The sequence below is a fragment of the Artemia sp. Qi Xiang Cuo genome, chromosome 20 (genome assembly GCF_049724085.1).
Source record: "Artemia sp. Qi Xiang Cuo chromosome 20, ASM4972408v1, whole genome shotgun sequence".
NCBI classification, from domain to species: Eukaryota; Metazoa; Arthropoda; class Branchiopoda; order Anostraca; family Artemiidae; genus Artemia; species Artemia sp. Qi Xiang Cuo.
Window position 1 is genome coordinate 3179886 of NC_142813.1, and position 25477 is coordinate 3205362.

Below are 25477 nucleotides of genomic sequence, written 5' to 3' on the forward strand. Positions count from 1 at the left end.
CTGAAATGTTTCTCTCAAATTCTCATCCTGGAGTCTACCAACATCATAACTTACTGGGAGGTAGTTACCCTTCCGATATTTCAGCTTTAAATTAACCCTTGACACTACTAGATGGTGATCTTTACTTTTAACATCAATAACAGCACTCCTATATACCCTAGTATCTTGTATTGATCCCCAGAGAAAATAAAAAGCTTCCACGTCAGTTTTAAGTTCAGCAAGACATAAAAAATTTAAAGTTCACTTCTAAATTTTTCCGTAGAAGATAGGAAAAGTTATACTATGATAGTGATTATTTTCCATGAAGATAAAAAATTTCACTTTAATTCTAAATCTTCTTAAATTCAATTCCGACCTTTCTCAGAGTCAAATTTAAAGTTCTGTTCCAAATATTTTCCGGGAAGAAGAAAAGTTCAACTTCGATTCTGAATTTTCTCAATGAAAATGAAATAAGTTATTGATTATTTCTATTTTCACAAAATAATATAAAAATTTTCCACTTAAGTTCAGATTTTTCTCAAACAGATGAAAAAATTTAAAATACTGTTCCAAATTTTTCATAGAAGATAGAAAAGTTCAAGTTCTCATCTGAATTTTACCAAAGAACATAATTCAATTCTAATTTCTCCAGAGAAAATAGAAAGCTTTCACATCAGTTTTAAGTTCACCAAGACAAAAAATTTAAAGTTCAGTTCTAAATTTTTCCATAGAAGATAAGAAAAGTTATACTATGATTGTAATTATTTTCTATGACGATATTAAACTTTACTTTGGTTCTAAGTTTTCTTAAATTCAGTTCCAACTGGTAACGCGGGTTTGAAAAATATTAAGTTTCGGACTAATGATTGTCTCGGTAAAAGAAAATTCGAAAGCCATAAAAAATTTAAATATCACTCCAAGTTTTTTAAGCAGAATATGTAACGAGTTGTGCTTTTAGTTAGAGGATTATCCTCGATAATAAAAAATTTCACTTTAATTCTAAATTTTATTAAATCTTAAAATCATATGAAATATACTTACGGCTCTACCAATCGTACTCTGGGCTTGTTCATAGATATGACACGGCATTCCCACTGGTACTTTATGGCAAGTTATCGACACTACCGAGTTTATTGCATGCATTATATCAGTATTTTTTACGCAGTGGAAGGATAAACACACAATTCATATCTGTAGAAAAGTGAAGATGAATTATTCGACGAAAGTATGTGCACATGATAAAATCATCGTCGTGTTGAATGCTGACAAGGAGAAATACCTAAACTATGAAACGAGTGCAAGTGGTAACACTATTGGAAATGTATGCATGCGTTGTCATGACAGCAAGAAGTTAGATTTCTTTAGAGTACCCAAGAATTTCAATCATGTAAACGGTGGTTATGCGAGAGTAACATTACCAGAGAAATTAGTACTCAAAGAGAATGCCAACTTAAAAATAATATGTTAATGAAGAGGGACAACTTTTTTCTAGTGGTTCTGGTAACATGTTAGCCGTTGATAGAACTTATCGCAATCTTTCCGGTGTTATCATTTAACTGAAAGCAAAAGGAAAAAGAAGACTTGCATACAGCTGCATTAACATCATAAATCATATCATGTCAATGTGCCAAAACTGCTATCCATGTAAAAATAATGTGACAATAGACAGTGAAATCGCAGGCAGAATAAAAAGGACATTAGTAGACAATATCATCAATGAATATAAAGATGAATTGAGGGAAAGTGAAGTGCAAGTGCACTAATAATGTATAATAATGTATTTAACGTATTTTTATATTAATATTCTACATGTCGTTATTTCATTAAAAATATCTTATGCATTATTTTGTTAAGTGTTCATTATTTTTAGGGTATGCTAGAACGTCAAAGGTTCAGAATATCTATTAAAAAGGTCAGAGATGTAAGAAACAGAATTTTAGAGATAATGATACTACTAGCAGGCTCAATTTTTCATAGAAGATAGAAAAGTTCAAGATCTCTTCTGAATTTTACCGAAGAACACAATTCAATTCTAATTTCACCATAGAAAATAAAAAGCTTCCACTTCAGTTTTAAGTTCACCAAGACACAAAAAAAATTTAAATTTCACTTCTAAATTTTTCCGTAGAAGATAGGAAAAGTTATACTATGATTGTGATTATTTTCCATGAAGATATAAAGTTTCACTTTAATTCTAAATGTTCTTAAATTCAATTCCGACCTTTCTCAAAGAGTCAAATTTAAAGTTGTGGGTGAAAAGGATGGATGCTTCAACTTGGAAAATGGGTTTAGGAGGGACATTATGAAAGGAACTTGCTCTGAAATGTCTTTTGAAAAGTATTTCTTGGTGTTGAGGTATCCAAAAAGCTGTAAAGTAAAGCTGTGGGTGAAAAGGAATGATGCTTCAAGTTGGAAAATGGGTTTAGGAGGGACATTAAGAAAGGAACTTGCTCTGAAATATCTTTTGTAAAGTATTACTTGGTGTTGAGGTATCCAAAAAGCTGTAAAGTAAAGTTGTGGTGAAAAGGAAGGATGCTTCAACTTGTAAAATGGGTTTAGGAGGGACATAAGGAAAGGAACTTGCTCTGAAATGTTTTTTGAAAAGTATTTCTTGGTGTTGAGGTATCCAAAAAGCTGTAAAGTAAAGTTGTGGGTGAAAAGGAAGTATGATTCAACTTGTAAAATGGGGTTAGGAGGGACATTAAGAAAGGAACCTGCACTGAAATGTCTTCTGAAAGGTATTTCTTGGTGTTGAGGTATCCAAAAAGCTGTAAAGTAAAGTTGTGGGTGAAAAGGAAGGATGCTTCAAGTTGGAAAATGGGTTTAGGAGGGAGATTAAGAAAGGAACTTGCTCTGAAATGTCTTTTTAAAAGTATTTCCTGGTGTTGAGGTATCCAAAAAGCTGTAAAGTAATGTTGTGGTGAAAAGGAAGGATGCTTCAACTTGTAAAAATGGGTTTAGGAGGGACATAAGGAAAGGAACTTTCTCTGAAATGTCTTTTGAAAAGTATTTATTTGTGTAGATGTATCACAAAAGCTGTTAATTAATGGTTTGGTTTAACAGCAATGAGGTTTCATATTGTAAAATGTGCTGAGGAGGGAAGTTAAGAAAGGAACTTGCTCTGAAATTTCTTTTGAAAAGAATATCATGGTGTTGAATTATCCTAAATGCTGTAAAGTAATATTGTGGGTGAAAAGGAAGAATGCTTCAACTTGTAAAATGGGTTTAGGAGGGACATTATGAAAAGAACTTGCTCTGAAATGCCTTTTGAAAAGTATTTTTTGGTGTTGAGGTATCCTAAAAGCTGTAAAGTAAAGTTGTGGATGAAAAGGAAGGATGCTTCAACTTGTAAAATGGGTTTAGGAAGGACATTAAGAAAGGAACTTGCTCTGAAATGTCTTTTGAAAAGTATTGCTTGGTGTTGGCGCATTCAAAAAGCTGTAAAGTAAAGTTGTGGGTGAAAAGGAAGGATGCTTCAACTTGTAAAATGGGTGTAGGAGGAACATTAAGAAAGGAACTTGCTCTGAAATGTCTTTTGAAAAGTATTTCTTGGTGTTGAGGTATCCAAAAAGCTGTAAAGTAAAGTTGGGGGTGAATAGGAAGGATGCTTCAACTTGGAAAATGGGTTTAGGAGGGACATTAAGAAAAGGAACTTGCTCTGAAATGCCTTTTGAAAAGTATTTCTTGGTGTTGAGGTATCCAAAAAGCTGTCAAGTAAAGTTGTAGGTGAAAATGAAGGATGCTTCAACTTGTAAAATGGGTTTAGGTGGGACATTAATAAAGAAACTTGATCTGAAATGTCTGTTGACAAGTATATCTTGGTTTTGAGGTATCCAAAAAGCTGTAAAGTAAAGTTGTGGGTGAAAAGGATGGATGCTTCAAGTTGTAAAATGGGTTTAGGAGGGACATTGAGAAAGGAACTTGCTCTGAAATGTGTTTGAAAAGTATTTCTTGGTGTTGAGGTATCCAAAAAGCTGTAAAGTAAAGTTGTGGGTGAAAAGGAATGATGCTTCAACTTGTAAATTGGGTTTAGGAGGGACATTAATAAAGGAACTTTCTCTGAAATGTCTTTTGAAAAGTATTTATTGGTGTTGAGTTATCAAAAAAGCTGTAAAGTAATGTTGTGGTGAAAAGGAAGGATGCTTCAACTTGTAAATTGGGTTTAGGAGGGACATTAAGAAAGGAACTTGCTCTGAAATGTCTTTTGAAAAGTATTTCTTGGTGTTGAGGTATCCAAAAAGCTGTAAAGTAAAGTTGTGTGTGAAAAGGAAGGATGCTTCAACTTGTAAAATGGGCTTAGGAGGGATATTAAGAAAGGAACTTGCTCTGAAAGGTCTTTTGAAAAGTATTTCTTGGTGTTGAGGTATCCAAAAAGCTGTAAAGTAAAGTTGTGGGTGAAAAGGATGGATGCTTCAACTTGGAAAATGGGTTTAGGAGGGACATTAAGAAAAGGAACTTGATCTGAAATGTCATTTGAAAAGTATTTCTTGGTGTTGAGGTATCCAAAAAGCTGTAAAGTAAAGTTGTAGGTGAAAATGAAGGATGATTCAACTTGTAAAATGGGTTTAGGAGGGACATTAAGAAAGGAAATTGCTCTGAAATGTCAGTTGAAAAGTATTTCTTGGTGTTGAGGTATCCAAAAAGCTGTAAAGTACAGTTGTTGGTGAAAAGGATGGATGCTTCAAGTTGTAAAATGGGTTTAGGAAGGACATTGTGAAAGGAACTTGCTCTGAAATGTTTTTTAAAAGTATTTATTGGTGTTGAGGTATCCAAAAAGCTGTAAAGTAAAGTTGTGGGTGAAAAGGAATGATGTTTCAAGTTGGAAAATGGGTTTAGGAGGGACATTATGAAAAGAACTTCCTCTGAAATGACTTTTGAAAAGTATTTCTTGGTGTTGAGGTATCCTAAAAGCTGTAAAGCAAAGTTGTGGATGAAAAGGAAGGATGCTTCAACTTGTAAAATGGGTTTAGGAAGGACATTAAGAAAGGAACTTGCTCTGAAATGTCTTATGAAAAGTATTGCTTGGTGTTGGCGCATTCAAAAAGCTGTAAAGTAAAGTTGTGGGTGAAAAGAAAGGATGCTTCAACTTGTAAATTGGGTTTAGGAGGGACATTAAGAAAGGAACTTGCTCTGAAATGTCTTTTGAAAAGTATTTCTTGGTGTTGAGGTATCCAAAAAGCTGTAAAGTAAAGTTGTGGGTGAAAAGGATGGATGCTTCAACTTGGAAAATGGGTTTAGGAGGGACATTAAGAAAAGGAACTTGCTCTGAAATGTCTTTTGAAAAGTATTTCTTGGTGTTGAGGTATCCAAAAAGCTGTCAAGTAAAGTTGTGGGTGAAAAGTAAGGATGCTTCAACTTGTAAAATGGGTTTAGAAGGGACATTAAGAAACGAACTTGCTCTGAAATGTCTGTTGAAAAGTATATCTTTGTGTTAAGGTATCCAAAAGCTGGAAAGTACAGTTGTGGGTGAAAAGGATGAATGCTTCAAGTTGGAAAATGGGTTTAGGAGGGATATTAAGAAAGGAACTTGCTCTGAAATGTTTTTGAAAAGTATTTCTTGGTGTTGAGGTATCCAAAAAGCTGTAAAGTAAAGTTGTGGGTGAAAATGAAGGATTCTTAAACTCGTAATATGGGTTTAGGAGGGACATTAAGAAAGTAACTTGCTATGAAATGTCTTTTGAAAGGTATTTCTTGGTGTTGAGGTATCCAAAAAGCTGTAAAGTAAAGTTGTGGTGAAAAGGAAGGATGCTTCAACTTGTAAAATGGGTTTAGGTGGGACTTTAAGAAAGGAACTTGCTCTGAAATGTCTTTTGAAAAGCATTTCTTGGTATTGAGTTATCCAAAAGCTGTAAATTAAAGTTGTGGGTGAAAAGGAAGGATGCTTCAACTTGTAAAATGGGTTTAGGATGGATATTAAGAAAGGAACTTGCTCTGAAATGTCTTTTGAAACGTATTTCTCGTTGTTGAGATATACAAAATTCTGCTATGTAAAATTGTTGGTGAAAAGGAAGGATGCTTCAACTTGTAAAATGGGTTTAGGAGGGACATTTAGAAAAGGAACTTGCTCTGAAATGTCTTTTTAAAAGTATTTCTTGGTGTTGAGGTATCTAAAAAGCTTTAAAGTAAAGTTGTAGGTGAAAAGGAAGGATGCTTCAACTTGTAAAATGTGTTTAGGAGGGACATTAAGAAAGGAACTTGTTCTGAAATGTCTTTTGAAAAGTATTTCTTGGTGTTGAGGTATCCAAAAAGCTGTAAAGTACAGTTGTGGGTGAAAAGGATGGATGCTTCAAGTTGGAAAATGGGTTTAGGAGGGAACTTGCTCTGAAATGTTTTTGAAAAGTATTTCTTGGTGTTGAGGTATCCAAAAAGCTGTAAAGTAAAGTTGTGGGTGAAAAGGAAGGATGCTTCAACTTGTAAATTGGGTTTAGGAGGGAGATTAAGAAAGGAACTTGCTCTGAAATGTCTTTTGAAGAGTATTTCTTGGTGTTGAGGTATCCAAAAATCTGTAAAGTAAATTTGTGGGTGAAAAGGTAGGATGCTTCAACTTGTAAAATGGGTTTAGGAGGGACATTAAGAAAGGAACTTGCTCTTAAATGTCTTTTGAAAAGTATTTCTTGGTGTTGAGGTATCCAAAAAGCTGTAAAGTAAAGTTGTGGATGAAAAGGAAGGATGCTTCAACTTGTAAAATGAGTTTATGAAGGACATTAAGAAAGGAACTTGCTCTGAAATGTCTTTTGAAAAGTATTGCTTGGTGTTTGGAGAATTCAAAAAGCTGTAAAGTAAAGTTGTGGGTGAAAAGGAATGATGCTTCAACTTGTAAAATGGGTTTAGGATGGACATTATGAAAAGAACTGGTTCTGAAATGACTTTTGAAAAGTTTTTCTTGGTGTTGAGGTATCCAAAAAGCTGTAAAGTAAAGTTGTGGGTGAAATGGATGTCTAGTTCAAATGCCCTTTGAAAAGTATTGCTTGGTGTTGGATCATTCAAAAAGTTGTAAAGTAAAGTTGTGGGTGTAAAGGATGGGTACTTCAATTTGTAAAATGGGTTTAGGATGGACAATATGAAAAGAACTGGTTCTGAAATGCCCTTTGAAAAGTATTGCTTGGTGTTGGAGCATTCAAAAAAGCAATATAGTAAAGTTGTGTGTGAAAAGGATGACTACTTCAAATGCCCTTTGAAAAGTATTGCTTGGTGTAGGAGCATTCAAAAAGCTGTAAAGTAAAGCTGTGGGTGTAAAGGATGGGTACTTCAACTTATAATATGGGTTTAGGATGTGGGTGTAAAGGATGGGTACTGCAAGTTGGAAAATGGGTTTAGGAAGGACATTAAGAAAGTAACTTGGTCTGAAATGGTCTTTGAAAAGTATTTCTTGGTGTTGAGGTATCCAAAAAGCTGTAAAGTATAGTTTTGGGTGAAAAAGATACGTAATTCAGGTTGCAAAATAGTTTTAGGAAGGAAATTAAGAAATTAAATTTATCTGAAAATGTCCTTGAAATGTATTTCTTGGTGTTGATGTATTCAAAAAGCTGTAATTTATAGTTGTGTGTGAAAAGGATAATTACTTAAAGTTGGAAAATGGGTTTAGGAGGGACATTAAGAAAGTAACTTGCTTGTCATAGTCGATTACGTCATTCTATGCCCATAAATGAGTTCCCGTCATGACCTTCTGATAGGGTTGTACCTATTATGTAATCAATTTCTCAGAAATCCATTTGTCCTAGTTGATTACGTCATTCTATGCCCATAAATGGATTCCCGTCAGGACCTCCTGATAGGATTCTACCGATTATGTAATCAATTTCTCAGAAATCCAATTGTCCTAGTTGATTACGTCATTCTATGCCCATAAATGGATTGCCGTCACGAGCTCCTTATAGGGTTCTACCGATTATGTAATCAATTTCTCGGGAATTCTCTCCCTTCGATTACGCAATCAATATATCTCTTCCCCACCTTCCCCTTAGAAATAACAAATTAATTCCTCTTTCTTGAATCAATAATTCCCCTTAGAAACAACAATTAATTCCCCTTTCGTGAATCAATAGTTCCCCTTAGAAACAACAAATTAATTCCCCTTTCTTGAATCAATAATTCCCCTTAGAAACAACAAATTAATTCCCCTTTCGTGACATATCAATCAATCTTGACATCACCTTTCAGACATTATTAAACTTCGCCTGGAAACAATTTGATTAATGATTGACAGTACCTGTCAGACATATTAAACTTTGCCCGGAAACAATTTGATTAATGACTGACTTTAGGTCATTGACCCCATTAACCACGTGTTCTCCCTAATGACTCTATACCCAAATTTGGTATTAAAAAAAGTTGTAGGTGGCAGCAGGGGTGAGTCCTGGGATCAATTGAGGCCTTTCTACTCCCGCCTGAGTAAACAAATTCTATATCATCTAATTTCATGCTTCCTACCCCTGGGATATGAGTTTCTGAAACTCCTAATAAATCCCGTTCGAATCGTCTGGATTCGTCAGTCAAAATGTCGACACGATAGTATTTTTAACGTCGTAACATTCCAAGTTCCAATTTTCATGTGCTTTAAATCATTGAAATTTTTTTTACCTCAGGAAAAACAATGATCCTGGATACCAGTGCAGGATGGGGATCACATATCTTCTCAAGTCTACCCCAAAGTGCTTAAGCTGGCTTAGAACTGGACAGTAAGAAGTCCCTGTGACCTCCATGAATGGAGGCTTTGTGCAATTCTGGGCATATCTTGGTCACAACATGGTTTTCAGGACTTGGCGATGCTCTTCTATCAACAAGAGTCAAAATCCTGCACAGACAATCTCAAGCCTATTACCTCCGACTCATTATATATTCATGCCTACCAAGATTATGCCACTACGGGAGGCAGCCCATAATAGATAAATCAGCTAGGAAGAGGTTTTTTCAGCCCGAAGACGCCCGTCAAAACATACCAAGCCCAGAAGAATTATCCATTAGTCAGAATCCTGTGCGAATGCTTTGTCGTTTGCTAGTCCATAATTTCCTCGAGGGGCGCCACTCCTCAAGTGGGAATAGAGTTGACCGCAAAGTCCCCAGTCTTGCAGGTGCCCCGAAAAGTTCGAGGCAGCCCTTTGCAGACGCCGTTGTCCATAGATCTGGATCTTACACCCTGCCGCAGGTGTCCTCCTATAGAGGATCCTCCCGCGAGGGTGTTCTGAATCACCATGCAATTTAATCCATTACTGAGAAAAGTTTTGTAACTCTTGGGACTTGTGGACAAACCAGTGGGCCCTTTTGAGTGTACATTTGAGGGGCCTTCTTTCTTCTCCGCCTGTATTTATGATCCCGGGCGAGGGTGCCCCAGTTTCTATTATGGACCCCTAGGGACAAGGTCCCCCCTTGGTCCGTGCCTCCTATGGAGGTGCCCTACATGTCTTTAGGGCGTTCCCCTATCGCCACCTGGGGACACGCTGAATGGCCTGGGGGAGGCCAGGAACATAAAAATGAAACTAATTACTTATAAGGCGTCGGATAGCCATAATAATGTGTCTAAGGATCAATCACGAGAAAATGAAAATTACCAGACATTAAACATTTTTGCGGGAAAACATGTTACTTCGTTGACTGCAGGGGGAGGGGAACCGGCCCAAAAACAAAATGGGAGGCGGAGCCACCTTGTAGAAAAAACGAAATGCTTGATACTCAAAATGTTGATAATCCGGTAAAATTTGATTCTTCGGAACCTTTTTCTAAAAATTGTCATAATAGAGATGAGAAAATAACCTATAAAAGAAAAAATTGGGCTATAGCCAATTATAATGGAAATATTGACCAGTTTGTGGGATCGCATAAAATACAAGGAAAATTAAACGGAAAATGGACAAAAATGCTAATTGACTCAGGGAGAGAGCAAACTTTTGTGCGAATGGACCTAATTAAAAAGACGGAAATAGACCACAAAAATAATATTACAATAGTATGTTATTATGGAGAAAAGCACCAATGCCCGTCTGCTTGGGTAAGAATAGAGATTGTAAAGAAGAACGATACGGTCCAGAGTAAAACGATAAAAGTAGGCTTAGTACCTACTCCAGCAGTGGAAGTTTTAGTAGGAGTAGACTTTGGGGATATCGGAAATCTCCTATCCTTAAAAGCGACTTGTTTAACAGTGGGAAAATTACAAAACTACGCTAAGACGGAAAAACATGCAACGTTGACAAGGGGAGAAGGTGGAAGGTGAAAAAAACGAAATGCTTGATACTCGTGTTCGAAATGTTGATAATCCGCAAAAATGGGAGGCGGAAGTAAAATGACCACATAATATTGAAAATAAGACGCGCGAAAATGATTTTTCGGGAAAATTTTCAGAAAATCGAAAACTTGAGAACACGATTAACGAATATGAGACGCTAACAAGCACATGCCAAAATGAAGCACTGATTGTGCCAGAGAAATTTTTAGAAAATTTTCCTCGTAAAGTTCGAGAAATTTTAGTACAATATGAAAAACCAAATGTCGGAGTTCCCTTTTGAATATAGTTCCTATTTGATAAAGAAATATTTGTTTCTGCGGTAAAAGTAAATAAAACAAAAAGACAGAAAAAAGATGCAAAGCGAAACTATAATTCAAGAATTCAATTTTCATTTAACGAAGATTTATTTAATGCTACTACCAAAGAAAAAAATACTAAAGAAGAAATATTAAACGGAGCTACAATAAAGAAAAGCAGTCAAAGATGATGGACACTGGAGTCCAACTCAGATTTCATGACGATTTATTTAATGCTACTACAAAAGAAAAGAAAACTAAAAAAGACAAAAGAAATATTAAACGGAGTCACAATGAAGAAATGCAGTCGAAGATAGTGGACACTGGAGTCCAACTCGAATTTAATGATGATTTATTTTGCGCGATGGAAAAGTTGTGAAAAGTGAAAAAGAACGAATAGATGCAGAAAAGAGACAAAATTTGGAGATTCAACCTGCAGTGGTGAAAAATAAAAAATTAGATGAGCTGTGCCTAGCTAACATAAATAATAAGGGGGGCAAAGAGGTCCAAGACCCACTGGGAAATTTACAAAATTACAATAAGACGAAAAAGCTTAGGAGGGAGGAGAAGACCCATGACATATTGAGAAAAACTACCGATAATCATGACATAGAATTGACTTCTCAACAACGGATTACGGAAAGATGGGGAGATACTGAATTTTTGTTTGGATTGAAAAAATTTGGGAAGGAATCTGAGACTGGTTTTATCAACTCAAAAGAGATTTTGATCCTTTATGATGGGGAGCAATCTCTTGGGGAAAGTCCCCTGTGGGAAGTCTTGAAAGATAGCCCTTTTCCTCAATGCACAACTGGCGGACAAATTGTGATCTCTTTACCGAGATTTTGCCTCTCTGATCTGGAGTCCTTGGGGGATACTCTCTCCCAGTCACTTCATATTTCACCCAAACCTTTGTCCAGTAACCGTATTCATAGTTTTTACTCTTCATGGGAATCGACAATTATTTTTACTTCATTTCCCTGAACCCCTATCGTTTTCGGAGAGCTGTGTATTTTCGGCCTTGGACTGTTTCAAATTGTGCCAAAGGGCAATTTACGTTTTAAGTGAGAGGTGGTGTTGTTTCCACAGACGGACATCAAGAGGCTTATTCAGCTTATTTGTGATGATGGTGGGCATCATCGAATGTGCCAGAAACAGATTTGCTGACCCTCTAATGTGTAAATTCGTGAGAGCAAGAAAAGTTACATTTTTGATTGTGCTGAGCACGGTCATTTTCTGCGAATCTTGGGAACTTCAATATTCAAAACCTAATGCGGATGTCATACGATAGAGACCATGGTGGTTCTACAGTAGACACGTGTGGATGATGACAGATCATGAGCCAAGCGGTGGAAGCACAGGCACTGGTGGAAGAAAGAAGAGAAGACAAACAAGTTTGGGGATTTTGAAGTTGGTGTTATTTATTGTATGTATTCTGTTTTTGTGCTCTGACCTTTGGCGTGGAGGGCGGTCATTTTTCTCAGGAGGGAGGTATTGGGACCTTTGGCCCCTTTTGTTTCAGAAACATGACCTTTTTATAAATTTAACTTCATTTATCTTTAATATCTAAACCCTGGGAAAGCTTTTATTATGAGACGTCTGAAGGAATCCACTAATTAGTTAATGTCTGAAAAAGCCATTTGAGCGATGACTCATACAGCTTAAATTTACGGCTTGAAAAGCTTCAGGATGCTGGAAGTTTAATTTGATTCGGCCGTTCATCGCCTTTGGTCAGAGGTGGACGCGCAAAGGCGCGTCTCAAAGTATATTTGTTAATTTTAAGAGTTTTTGGTTTTAGTTCAGTTTGAGTTGTTGTATAGAGTTGAAATAGTGAATACAGTAAGCAATCTTGTCTATACCTTTGACCTATTTTGATTGGCCTAGGTAGAGTCGGCAGCCTACAGCGAGACTGAGATTAGATTAGCTTGGTATAGATCGTATACTAAGCCAGAGATCTTTCCTTGAGGGGGAATTGGGGAAGTTCGATCTTTATGGTACCTGAGGCCAAATAGTGTGGCACACTGAAACCACGGGGAAAGTATACTTGCCAGAGAACCCTGACGTTTGTTTAAACCGCCAGAAACGGTAAAAGCAGAAATCCGTCGCGCGTAGAAGTTACACTGGCTTTTGGGGTACCGCCAGATTACTCTGGTGGCATTAGAGGTTTTTCCCCAAATTTCAGTGGCGAAGACCATCATCTTCGCCCTCCCCCCAATAATAGGTATAAGTAAGATCAGTACTTGTGTTGAGTTAGCTTGTTAAAAAAGAAGAAGAAAAAACACTACATTTGTATTGGCCTTAGACATTGAGACCGAATTTTTCAGGTTTTTATGACATGTTATAACCTTATAACATGTTTTCAAAATATATTTTTATATATTTTATGTATATATATATATGTTTTATGTATATATATGTTTTATGTTTTTATAACATTATTCACATTAGGTGCAGACGGTGATATACTGGACTTCATTATAATTCTTTATTCTGTTAAATGAAACACATAATTTATTATCAATAATAAAAATTAAGTATAAATATATGCATAAAGAAAACTAATAAACTATATAGTTTCCTTCTTTTTCAAAATTAGATTTGAACTTATTTCCATTAAACATAGCTGAATTCATTTATTCGCATCATTATGAAAGCAGATATGTTAGTTAATATTCGTTTCCAACTCCAGGCTCGTCGACTTCGTCAATCTTATGGCATATGATTTCCATGGATACAAGTGGTATTTGCCAGCTACTGGTCTAAACGCCCCCTTATTCAAAAGGTCTAGTGAAAGTGGCTATTTAGCAACATTAAACACCTTTTCAGCTGTGATGTATTGGCTAAACTCTGGAATTCCCAAAGAAAAGCTTGTAGTCGGTATTCCAACCTATGGTGTTACATACACGTATGTTTGCTATATTATCAATATCTTCTTTTCTTCTTTTTTAACATAAATTAAAATTCATTCAAGTGCTTGTTTTAGATTGGTTGAGTAACACCATGGTGCAGAAAATTATATAACTTTTATACTATATAAATATAAATATTATATATTATTATAATTATATAATAATAAATATTATAATAATATAATTATATATTATTATAATATTATAGATAGATTATAATTATATAATCTGTCACGAATTCAGGATTTCGTATAAAGTTTAAATGAAAGTAGTGTCGCTAAAATCAAGAAAAATCCCCATATCATTCATAAGGACGTATCCAGGATTTTTTTTTTTTGGGGGGGGGGGTAAGTGTGGTTTACAAAAAAAGTTGTAAAAATACATCCAAATTAGTTTATAGCGTAATATAAAGAAGAAACGATCAAAAATGTTTTTTTTTAAGATTTGAAATTTGACTTTGATGCGGTTCGGGTATAAAATATGGTGGCTGGCGTTTACACCCCCCCCCCCGGAAAATACCTCCCGCAGAAAATACCCCCTGGAAAATACCTCCCGCAGAAAATACCCCTCCCCCATGGGAAATAACCCCACGGAAAATATGCCCCTAGCGGAAATAACCCCTCTGAAAGGTACAGAATTCTGTACCTCTAAATCTAGATAATTTTTTTTTAAAGAAATATTCTGGTTCTGGTGTCCTGGTGCGAATATGAATGAAATCTATTATGCTACAATAAATACTTTGGTACTTGTTAATTACTGAGAATACACCCTGGAAGTAAAGTATTTGGACAACTTGAAGTTAGAAAAAACAATTCTTACTTCATAGTATGCAGAATAATTGTAGCCAACACATTTTGCATGCAAACCCGCTATACTTTACCCCCGCCCCATACTGTGCAAATATATAGCCCAAATTATACAAGTCCAATTCATTCTATCACCCGGTACTTGTCTGTGTGGCTATGAAACCGGTTTAACACACTCGAGTTCTTGATCTGAATGTAAGATCTGAGAGAACCGGTTTAAAATGTTCTTTGCAGCATTGGGAATTAATCGAAAAGCTAAAAATTTAGTTTATAGTTTTGACACAAAAAAAAGCCAGATGAAGACTGTGATTGGTTTTTACGTGGAATTAAAGCAAAAGACCAGTGGCGGATCCAGGGGAGGGGGAGGGGGCGCGCCCCCTAGCATAGTCTAAAGTAGTGTAGTTTACTTAAATTAATGCAAGTTTTAGTTAATTAAACTTACTCCTAACGAAAGTTTATCAGATAAACCTATTTTGCCCCCCCCCCCAAAAAAAGTCCTGGATCCGCCACTGCAAAAGACACTTCATCCCGGTTTTCAAAAGGACGTGGCTTCAATACCTCAGGATATTGGACAGCGTGATAACTTCACGCTGTCCAAGGGTATATAATATTTTGTTTTCTTTTGTTCACCATTTACTAGGTTTTTTAATGATTGTTGAGCAGGGTTGCCGCTCGGTGGAATACATTTCTTGATTTTAACGATTGTTCGGTTGATTTTGGGATTTTCTTCAATAATCTAGTGAGTTATGTGCCGATTTAGTGATATTTTTTAAGGCAATTTAAAAAAATTCGCTAGAAATAGCTATAAATCGCTAGGAGTTGCAACCCTGAACCTGTGTGAATACGCCGACAGCCGTAATAGGGCCGTTTTTTAGCACTAAGATCTTACGTCTAAGATCTTTCATCTTTCTGCAAAGATTATCGTTTTTTAACTCATCTTTGTTCTAAGATCTTACAGCTCACTGATGATAGCAAAAAGTGCGAAAGACGCCATCTTTCTACCATATAGAATAATGATGAGAGAAGTTTGATGATATACTCATCGTTATTCTCAGACCACTGATCAGAGCAGAATGATGAAAGACGTTTGCATAAAAACGACAAAAGATGTAAGATCTGAGTTCAAAGATTTCACTTTTAAGCGTTTTCTGACAAAAGATACAAGATCTTAGCGCATTGATGAGTGGAAAAACGGCCCTAATATTGCAATACATGCAGAACATGGCAGTTTATCCTATTTCTGCCAAAAATAACAAAATTTAGCTGTTTAGAAATCCCCGAAAAATTTTCGGAGTTATTCCTTTTTAGGAAAAAGGCAAAATTATCTTTTTTATCATTTTTTCAGTTTACAGTTTTCACTTCAGTTGAAAATGTATCTCATTCAAATAGACCATTTTATATCCTACAATCAGACTTGAATAAGCTTTTTGATACTTATTCAATTTTTTTCTTTAATGAGCATCAGCTTCAAATTTTCCTCCGCTTATTTATTTATTTATTATATTTATTATTATTTATTTATTTTATAAACATGGTTTATGCTATTGTCCAAACTGCCAGTCAATTCCAGATCTCTTTTGTCAATCAAACTAAAACAATTAACAGTTTTGTTTCCTTTTACTTGGATATTTGAAGCGATTTTTACATTATTAGAGCCTTTTATCAATAAATATTATCTTATCTTTTTCTTATCAGTCTAGGAGATAGAAATACCAGACAAGAGCTTGTATGGCCTTAGCCATTTTGATTTATTTGAAGTTGTAAGAATATTTCAAAGCAAATTTCAAAGCAAAAGCTTGCCTGTCAAATTTCTAACTTGAATTCAAATGTTTTAGGTTGAAAACGGTACACTTATTTTTTCGGCAGCCCATTTAGGGCATTGTAAAAAGTACTTTTGCTATGTTGGCCAAAAGCAGCGCTTGGTATGTCTCATTATTGAATTGATATTAGCTTATCATTTTTTTATATATTATTTTTTATCGTTTTATGGCAAACATTTTTTTATTTTTATTTTAGCTTCGAAGTAAAATTATAATTTCTTACTTGTAAAGATTTATTTAAAGACGAATTAAAAAAAAATATTTAGAAATTTCTTAGACTTCGCAAGCCCGTTGCACTCTCTGAAAGGTATGTGCTGTCTCAAAGGCAGCACATTTAGGGCACGGTAAAAAGTACTTTAACTAATGTAAAGAACAGAGTTGACTAAAAGTATATCTTATTATTGGAGTGATATTAGCTCGTATTTCAGCCTGACTTCTGCTTGCTAGACGGATGTCGATGCCACTGCCATAGGACACGACAAACTTTTATCAGGAGGGCAGGTCCCATACCCAATTGTTTTTAGCTCTCTTCAGAATAATGGAACCAGAGTATGGGAGCCAGAAGCATATTTTTCAACATCTAGGGGGTATTATGTAAAGTACCAAATAAGTAATTATTTACGTTCTCCTTTCTTGATTTGTTTTGAATATCATTCGTTTTGTCTTCGTTGTTTGCTGCTGTTCGGTGTTAATTGTCTTTTGATTATTTTTTATCATTTTATGGTAAATGTTTTTTTATATTTATTTTAGCTTAAGTAAGCAAAATATATTAGTAAGCGAAAATTTTACTTAATTAAGTAAAGATTTATTTAATGACAAATTAAAAATGTATTTAGAAATTTCCTAGACTTCACAAAGTCGTTGCACCCTCCGAATGATATGTGCTGTCTCAAAGGCAGCACATCTAGGGCATGGTAAAAAGTACTTTTACTAATGTAAAGAACAATGTTGACTAAAAGTATGTCTTATTATTGGATTGATATTAGCTCGTATTTTAGACTGGCTTCTGCTAACTGGACCTATGTCGATGCCCCTTCCATAGGATACGGCAAACTTTGGTCAGGTGGGCAGGTCCCATACCCAATTGTTTGTACCTTTCTTCAGAACAATGGAACCAGAGTATGGGAGCCAGATGCACGTGTACCCTATTCATATAGAGACAATCAGTGGATATCTTATGAAGATGAAGAAAGCCTTAGAGAAAAGGTTTTTTCTTTTTTCCAAAATGAGGGCCTAACAATAGGCTCATTTTTCTGTTATGATCTTATAGAATTGAAGATGCTAATTATAGATCGTAGGAACTAGTTAGGGATCGTAGGATCTTATTTTTATCCAAATGGGGAACTCGCATGAGGCTCGTTTTTTTCTTTAAGGATCTTATAGAAATTAATTGGGTAATCATAGATTATAGATCTTAGGATTCAATAATTATGGATCTTAGGATATCATTTTTATCCAAAATGGGAACCTCACATGAGGCTCACTTTTATCTGCTAATATGCTTATTAATTATTTTAAGATCTAATTTTTATCAAAAATGGGAATCTCACGATGGGCTCATTTTTTTTCTATTAGGATCTACTAGAATTTAAGATGCTAATTATAGATCTAATGAATCTAATTATGGATCTTAAAATCCTATTTTTAGAAAAAATAGGAATCTTAAATTAGGTTCGTTTATTCTATTTTTAATTTATAGAATTGTTAATCTTAGAATATGTTAGTTTTTAGGATCTTGTTTTTATCCAAAATGAGAACCTTACATTAGGCTTATTCTATTTGGATTTTATAGAAATTTAAACCCTAATTATAGATTATACATCTTATAGATCTTGGGATTTCTTGGATCTTACGCTTGTCTAAAATGGAAACTTCACATTAGGCTAATTTGTATTAGGAAAAATGAGAGCATTACATTAGGCTTGTTTTTCTTCCATTAGGATTTTATAGAAATTTAAACCCTAATTATAGATTATACATCTTAGAGATCTCATTATTTCTTGGATTTTACGCTTATCTGAAATGAGAACTTCACATTGGGCTCATTTTTTATTAGGATCTTACTTTTTCTGTAGGAATCTTTCTATTAGGATTTATTTTTTCTTAGGTTCTCATTAATTCTCTGATCTTTACATCTGGCATATTTTCGTTTTTGACTTTGTCAAAGAGCTAACATCTTAGTGCTCATTAATCCCAGTCACAATTAGTGCCTAATAATCACAATCAGTCATAAATTGGTGCCTAATTTAAAGTTTATCTGTCCCATAGACCATTGATCAAAGTACTTTCTGATATTTTCATCGAATTCCTTAAACCACTGACCAGAGCAGAATGGACCTGAATTTCCAGAAAAATTGGTCTAGAAAGTAAGATCATAGTCCTCAGGTGATTTTGAAAAGCTATTTACTGCCTAAATATTATATTCATTATTTGATTATTATTAAAATTAGATTTATTTGGGAAAAAAACAGCCCTAAAGCTGCTTAAAGTCGCTGTGCGGAAATTAAGTATTTAAATTGAATTTCCATTTATTAAATTCTAATTTACTTATTTTCCAAAAAATCGAAAAAAATCTCCCCACTCCAACTATGAAAACGTCAAATCCCCCCTTATGTTAGAACCTTGATGTTCCTAAGCAGTATTTATGCTTATACTGTTTAAAATCCTAAATTAGAATATAAGTAAGTCTTGAAATATTAAATTTGTTATATTTCATGTTATATGTTATGAAATATGTTATTTGTTATAGAGACATGTTTGAAATATGTTAAATCAGCTGTAAAGATTGACACGAAGAATTCATGAAAGAATCGTGGGATATTTTTTTTTCAACCGTGTGCAACAGTTATTTACAGTTACAAAATGAAAGAATCGTGGGATATTTTTTTTTCAACCGTGTGCAACAGTTACAACCGTGTGTAGTCAGCAACAGTTATTTACCGATCATAAAACAACGTTTGTAAAACAGAACGGTAAATAACTTACTTCTACTACAACTACTACTAACAACTCACCGCAGCACCAAGTCGCCTGAGGGCAAAACAGCTACGCACGCTCCTCCTTCATCCCAATCTATTCACAGCCTCCCTCTTTACACCCTCTCAGGAAGTTCCCATTTCGTTTAAATCTTTCTTTATGACATGCTCCCACCCCAGACAAGGACGACCTGCTTTCCGTTTAGCCCTAGACGGTTGGTCGAAAAGGACAATCTTTGGCAATCTGTCATACTTCATCCGCAGAACGTGCACTAGCCATCTCAACCTTTCTTTAATTATAGCCCTAGAAAGCGGGATATAACCACAATTCGTACAACCTAGTTTGAACAGTTGGTAAAATCATTTCTCCGCTTTGGCAAAATTTTGGATAAATTTAATTAAATCAGCTATTGAGTTAACCAAAGTCATAATTGCCCCGTTGGTGATGCGATTTTTCGTCGGGATACGTGTTCTTTCTGTTGTCATAAAACAACACGCATATCTTAGTGCCCAAAACCAAAGCGCAAATCTCGGTCCTGTTTAAAAAACGAGCTATCAATTTCAATATCAATTGAGCTAACTATTTCAAGACAATGGATTTTCCTCGTTATTCAAGCCAAGGAGCTGTAAGTTTCCTAAATTGTTTTAGGAGTTATGGGCTATTGTATTTCTTAGTATGGGATGTGATCGTCTCTTACTAGGTTGCTACCTACTGCTGCAACTCGGATGAGCTACTGTGCTCTTATGATTCTTGTTAAGAGCAAAACCTCTTAAGAGCAAAAACATCTTAGTGCCCAAAACCAAAGCGCAAATCTCGGTCCTGTTTAAAAAACGAGCTATCAATTTCAATATCAATTGAGCTAACTATTTCAAGACAATGGATTTTCCTCGTTATTCAAGCCAAGGAGCTGTAAGTTTCCTAAATTGTTTTATGAGTTATGGGCTATTGTATTTCTTAGTATGGGACGTGATTGTCTCTTACTAGGTTGTTACGTACTGCTGCAACTCGGATGAGCTATTGTGCTCTTATAATTCTTGTTAAGAGCACACTGGTCTCATTTTATACTTTATCTGTTATTCCCATTTGCAGAAACATTTTTTTCATAGAAGATTAAATTATTATTTTTTTCATAGAAGGAGATTTAAGTATCAAAACAGACTTGCTTCCAAACAATGTTTTAAAACTTTGGTTTTCTCCTACTATAAAATTTTGAAGATGTGGAGATACATAAATAATTTGTTAGAGTTCTTTTCCATTTAAAAAATATTTGAGAGAAAAAACGGAGGTACTTGCTAATTAAATAAAACACACTCAAAAATTACGCTTAGGTTAGATCTCAGAAAACCGGTTTCATAGCCACAAAGACAAGTGATAAGGTTCCTTCACATTGAAAACGTAAGACTTTACGTTATGTTCAATCCCAAGGTTGTTATGTTTCATGTTACGGGTCTTAGGTTTACATTTCTTCACATCGAAAATTTTCCCTCCCCACTGCAATGTTAATTTTTTCTAAATTTTTGACTGTTTTCTTTTTAAGTTAAAGTTTCATCGCAGGCATGGCTATTTACACGTTTTTATTTACTTTATGTTAAAAAGCATCTCTTTACCTTGTTTTCCACCATTTCCCGTAGAATTAGAACACCTAATTATAGTATATTGATTATTTTTTTCAAAAAAAAAACAAAAAAAAACTAAAACTAAAACCAGTTACTACAATTGAAACAAAGCCATAAAAATGTTCAAAATGTTTTCTCATAACATGTTTTTACTCTGGTACTAGTGTTATTATTGCTAATTATTTGTATTGCTGGAATATTTGTTTTTTTAGACCTACTAGCCACTTTTTTCATTTAATTTAATGTTCACCTTAAAGAGAAAAAGAAAAAACTTTACTAAGCTCATCTATAAAACTAAAAACACACTGAATGATTAAATAAGTTTTTTAATTCCTTTCATAATTTCCATCTGGCACTCTAGCTTTGAGTCCTCTGGTACTTTTTCTAGATGGGGTAAAAGTGATTGAAAAGTGATTAACGAATAAGTATTAATTAACGAATATATTAATATTCTAACGAATATACATAATTATTATAGCGAATATATTATTATTAACAGATACTAAAATTTGAAAGCAATTCGAAAATCATTCGTTATGTTTACCTAAAGAATACTTAAAGAATTATTCGTTAAGTATTAACGAATAAGTATTAATTAACGAATATATTAATATTCTAATGAATATACATAATTATTATTGCGAATTTATTATTATTAACAGATGATATAATTCTTTAAGTATTAATGAATTCTTGAGGAGCCTTAAAATAGAAAAGATCATTTGAGAATCAGTTACTAGAAAATTACGATAAGCATTCAGAAAGCTAATAATGATACTTTTTATTGTAATTGTTATATTTATACTATTATATTTATTTTTATTATCTTAATATATTTATATTATTACATTACTATATCTAATTTATTATTATATATTAGAATACCATGGAAAATTTTTTTTTAAAATGAAACTCAACAGGACGCAGGAAAAATATTTAATATTTAATTTTTTTTAATATTTAATTTATTTTTTTTCAATATTTATATTTAAAAAGTAAACGACGAACAGTCGTATCTATAAATAGGGAGCATATGCTCCCAAAACGGGAGTATAAGGAGCACTGTGAAAGACAAGAGCCTTCGGAAGGATAACTGGGTGTGTGAGATCTAATGTTCAGAGAACTAATGAAGGAAAATATCTAGAAGGAAGTTCTACTATAGCAGAAAATAAACTAGTATAGAAAATAAAACTAGTGAAAAGTAGGTTGAATACTAGTGAATAGGTTGAACTAGTGAATAACGCTAGTATAGAAAATAAACTAGTCATGGCCTGATGGATAGAAGAAACTGTTGAAACGAAAGTATATGTTGAAGAAGTATATGTTGAAACAAAACAAAATTGTAAAGAAGAGAAAACGAGGATAGTCCTATTGCTTGTGAAATATAGAAGAGAACTAAGCAACTATTTCGATCGAGACCTCCACTCGAACGTTCTCAGTGCAGAATAAAGATAAAAGTCCGAATGACAATAAAGAAAACAAACACTAGAACAAAAGCAAGAAGACCAAGTAAGAAATATCTCCTTTTCTCCAGGTAAGAAAAAGGCTCCAAGTAAGAAATATTTCCTTTTCTGACAAATAGTTCGTCCTCTTATTTTTACGTGTGTTTGTTTTAGGGTATGTCCTTATGTCTGTAGATTATCTTATTGTTTGTTACTCCTGTTTCTGTCGTCCATATCAGGATTCTGCTCCGTAGTCCATAAGCTCTTCTACTAGTCTTTGGTAATTCTATGTGAATTGATTCGTGCGAAATATTGGTAAACGTGATCGATTCCATACTGTATCCTTATAACAATAATACTTACAATGGTTGGCCGAGTGTTGCTTTATTATGGGGTTTAGAAGGGGTGATAATATGGTGCTGACAGAAATCTTGTGTGGCTCTACAGTAGCCAGGTTATCTGAATAGTTGTGCAAACTATTTTTAATGAATGCTTAGACGTTTTTTTTTTGCTTGCATGAAAGGTGTGGCCATTTTGTTAATGGAACATTTTTTCTCCGATTATTTTATTTTTATCATTTCTATTCACAAAAAGAATTTGGTTTTACTATAGTTTTCCGGATTTAATTGTATATGTTACCTGGAAGAATCCAATTTTGGTTTGTGACAATACATTTTTGTCTAAACCTCTTGGCCTAAATATAAGTAGCTTTAATGCGTTTTTTTTTTGGTTCAATATATACCTTTTAGTGTCACAACAAATTTATGTCTAGTTATACTAAGCATTGACATACCACGCTATATCCCAGTGACAAGTCTTGATTTTTTTTCAGGTGGTTTGGATAAGAACTGGCGAACTTGGAGGAGTCATGGTCTATGATCTGAACTGTGATGACTTTAATTTCATTTGTGGAAATTCTACATTTCCTTTAATAAATACGATACGAGATGAATTGTACACTTAAAGAATCAACGAAGGCCCGTTTTATTGAATTTAACATATGTTTTCGTCCTCGTCTCTGATCAGATGATTTTTTTTTGTCATCTTACTGTGATAGTTTTTACTTATATCGGAGTTGAAAACGCTTATTGAAAACATGTGTCAAAACATTTATATCCACAGAGGACTGTCTCGTGAAAGATATTGAAGCTTGGAAATAGTTTCTAAAAGAAAGATGAACACTACTAGAGTAAAATGCTTAAAAGAACTGATCCAGTGTACGCCTTTTTACTAAATTGGTATATTTTGTTTTCAAAATTTTTTGCCAATTAAAGATGCTGTGTTGCCAATACTCAGTCAACATGAAGTTTTTGTAGATAAAGTTTACAGATTAGATGATTTGTTGAAGTTTAGTTACTTTTAGTTAGTTGTACTGTATAGGGCTGTAGTGCAAACACAAAGAGGAGGACTCGTATCACTATCATCATCATTTGGCACTGACATTAACGTTGGAAATTTCTCACAGTGAAAAGGACGATTTAATTGCATATTTTAATTCATGGCGACAAATTCAATAAGACTATTAGCGTTTTGCAGTATAGTCCAACTGTACAGTACAGGACAGGTCTGTAATTTGTAACAGTAAGAGGACCTCCACCTTTAAAAAGTGGGACAACCCTAGCCTTTTTAATATCAAATGGAAATTCGCCAATATCAATAGAAAGGTTGACCAATGAGTTAGAGGCTTCACTAGTGAATGGATACTTTCTTTAATTGCTTTTGTTTGAATCTTGTCGTAGCCTGAAGATGAAGTACCTTTAAGACTTTTAACAATGGATCTTTAAGACCTTTCGTTCATTTTCGTTCAGTCGAAATTTTTATATTTTAATTTTTTTTTGTTTATTGCTAATTTCGAAACTATGATTATTTTTTTTAGCTTTTAAGGCTAAGTAGCTTTTTAGCTTTTTTTAGGCTTTTTAGCTTTTTTTTTAGCTTTTTAGGTTTCACAGGGCAGAGGCGCCTGTAGATCTTATTCCTTAAAAGAGATTTTCTATCTCTAAGTAAAGTTTGGACTAGTTGACAATATTTTAGAGACATTGAAGAAGATTTTCTAAGTGACAACTTACATGATTATTAGTGGAATATTCCATGTGTCACTTATGGCTGATTTATGGAATCAGCCATCAATTTATGGAATCAGAATGGAATATTTTAATAATATACCATGTGTATTATATTATTATATATATTTAATATATTATTAAATATAAAAATATATTATATTATTAAATATATATTATATCTAATGCATTAATTACTTACTAGCAAGGCCGTATCCAAAGGGGGGGGGGGGGTATGAGGTTTGACCCCCTCTCCCCGAAATGTTTGTCTGACTCGTAAAAACGTAACAAAAATGAATATAAACAATTTGTCCCCCCCCCCCTGGAATTTGGGACTATAAAGTAATTATAAGGAAACCAACGGAAAAAGAGAAGAATAGAAATAAAAAAAAATTGTGTTTTGCCCCATTTTTATAATCAGTCGAGTCTAAATGCATTAAATATTTTGATGTTTGATGACAAAGTTCAAAACTGTCGATATTGTACAAAAATATTTAACAATTTAAAAAATATTAAATATAATATTCCATGTGTCACTTATGGGTGATTTCAGATTACTAGAGAAACAAAATGTACTTTAATTAGTTAAGTATCTTGAAATTTACTTCAAAGCACAGAAGCTTAGTAATCTTCAAATAAAACCGAACAATATTAAGATAGATATAAATTATGGTCTATGGCCTTTATGACCTACGTAAATTTATGGCCAGACCATACATTACGGTCTTTGTTACGTTTACTTCTAATAGTCTCTCTGCTTATGGTCTTTAAAACTATTTTCTTTGTTTTTCTGTTTTTTACGAAGTTTTTATTCTTTAGCATGCATGCGTGTGTTCGGAAATTTATCTTATATATGTGTGTGTGGGGGGGGGGGCATATATTTAGGGTAAACAAGACGAATTATAAGAAAACTGAAAAAAATGTCTTAAGACTGAGAGGGGCTGACGCACGGCCTTTCCCTTTCATAAGCACCTAGCGGTGCTTGTGAAACGGTGCTTTTCATTATTTGAGGGTCAAATTAAGGTTTTTCTGTTTCGGAAAGAAAGGAATATCAGTAACCACGGGCCTTCAAATACAAATTTAAGGTTTTAAAACGAGGAGAAAACGAAAATTACTTTAAAACGACAGAACCTCTTGACTTTACAGTTCAAATATTATGCCAAATATGGTACTTGTATGATATACCCCCGACACCTAACGCATTATAGAACCGCTTTTTTTCGTTAGTTTCTTTCAACTTAGCGTGAGACAAGACAAAGAAGCGTGACAGAATAGATGGAAAATATATAATTTGGGCTATATATTTGCGCATCAGGGGGTCGGGGGGTAAAGTATTTGGACAGTGTGGAGTTAG

The 25477-nt window shown here is 34.1% G+C and overlaps 1 protein-coding gene across 1 annotated transcript; it reads left to right on the plus strand.

The window, feature by feature from the left end:
- Positions 1 to 12318: 12318 nt before the first annotated feature.
- LOC148939774 (chitotriosidase-1-like) lies at positions 12319 to 23354 on the plus strand. Its single transcript, XM_089105735.1, has 4 exons — positions 12319 to 12333; positions 13184 to 13399; positions 17028 to 17235; positions 22896 to 23354. Exons 2-4 carry the CDS (start codon positions 13206 to 13208, stop codon positions 23025 to 23027), a joined length of 534 nt encoding a protein of 177 aa, XP_088961861.1. The 5' UTR covers positions 12319 to 12333; positions 13184 to 13205; the 3' UTR covers positions 23028 to 23354.
- Positions 23355 to 25477: the final 2123 nt, after the last annotated feature.

Coding starts and splice junctions, on each gene's coding strand:
- LOC148939774 (XM_089105735.1), top strand. CDS start 13,206: ATGGCATATGATTTCCATGGATACAAGTGGTATTTGCCAGCTACTGGT. Junction 13,400..17,027: donor ACCTATGGTGTTACATACAC/GTATGTTTGCTA, acceptor CTCGTATTTTAG/ACTGGCTTCTGCTAACTGGA. Junction 17,236..22,895: donor AAGAAAGCCTTAGAGAAAAG/GTTTTTTCTTTT, acceptor ATTTTTTTTCAG/GTGGTTTGGATAAGAACTGG.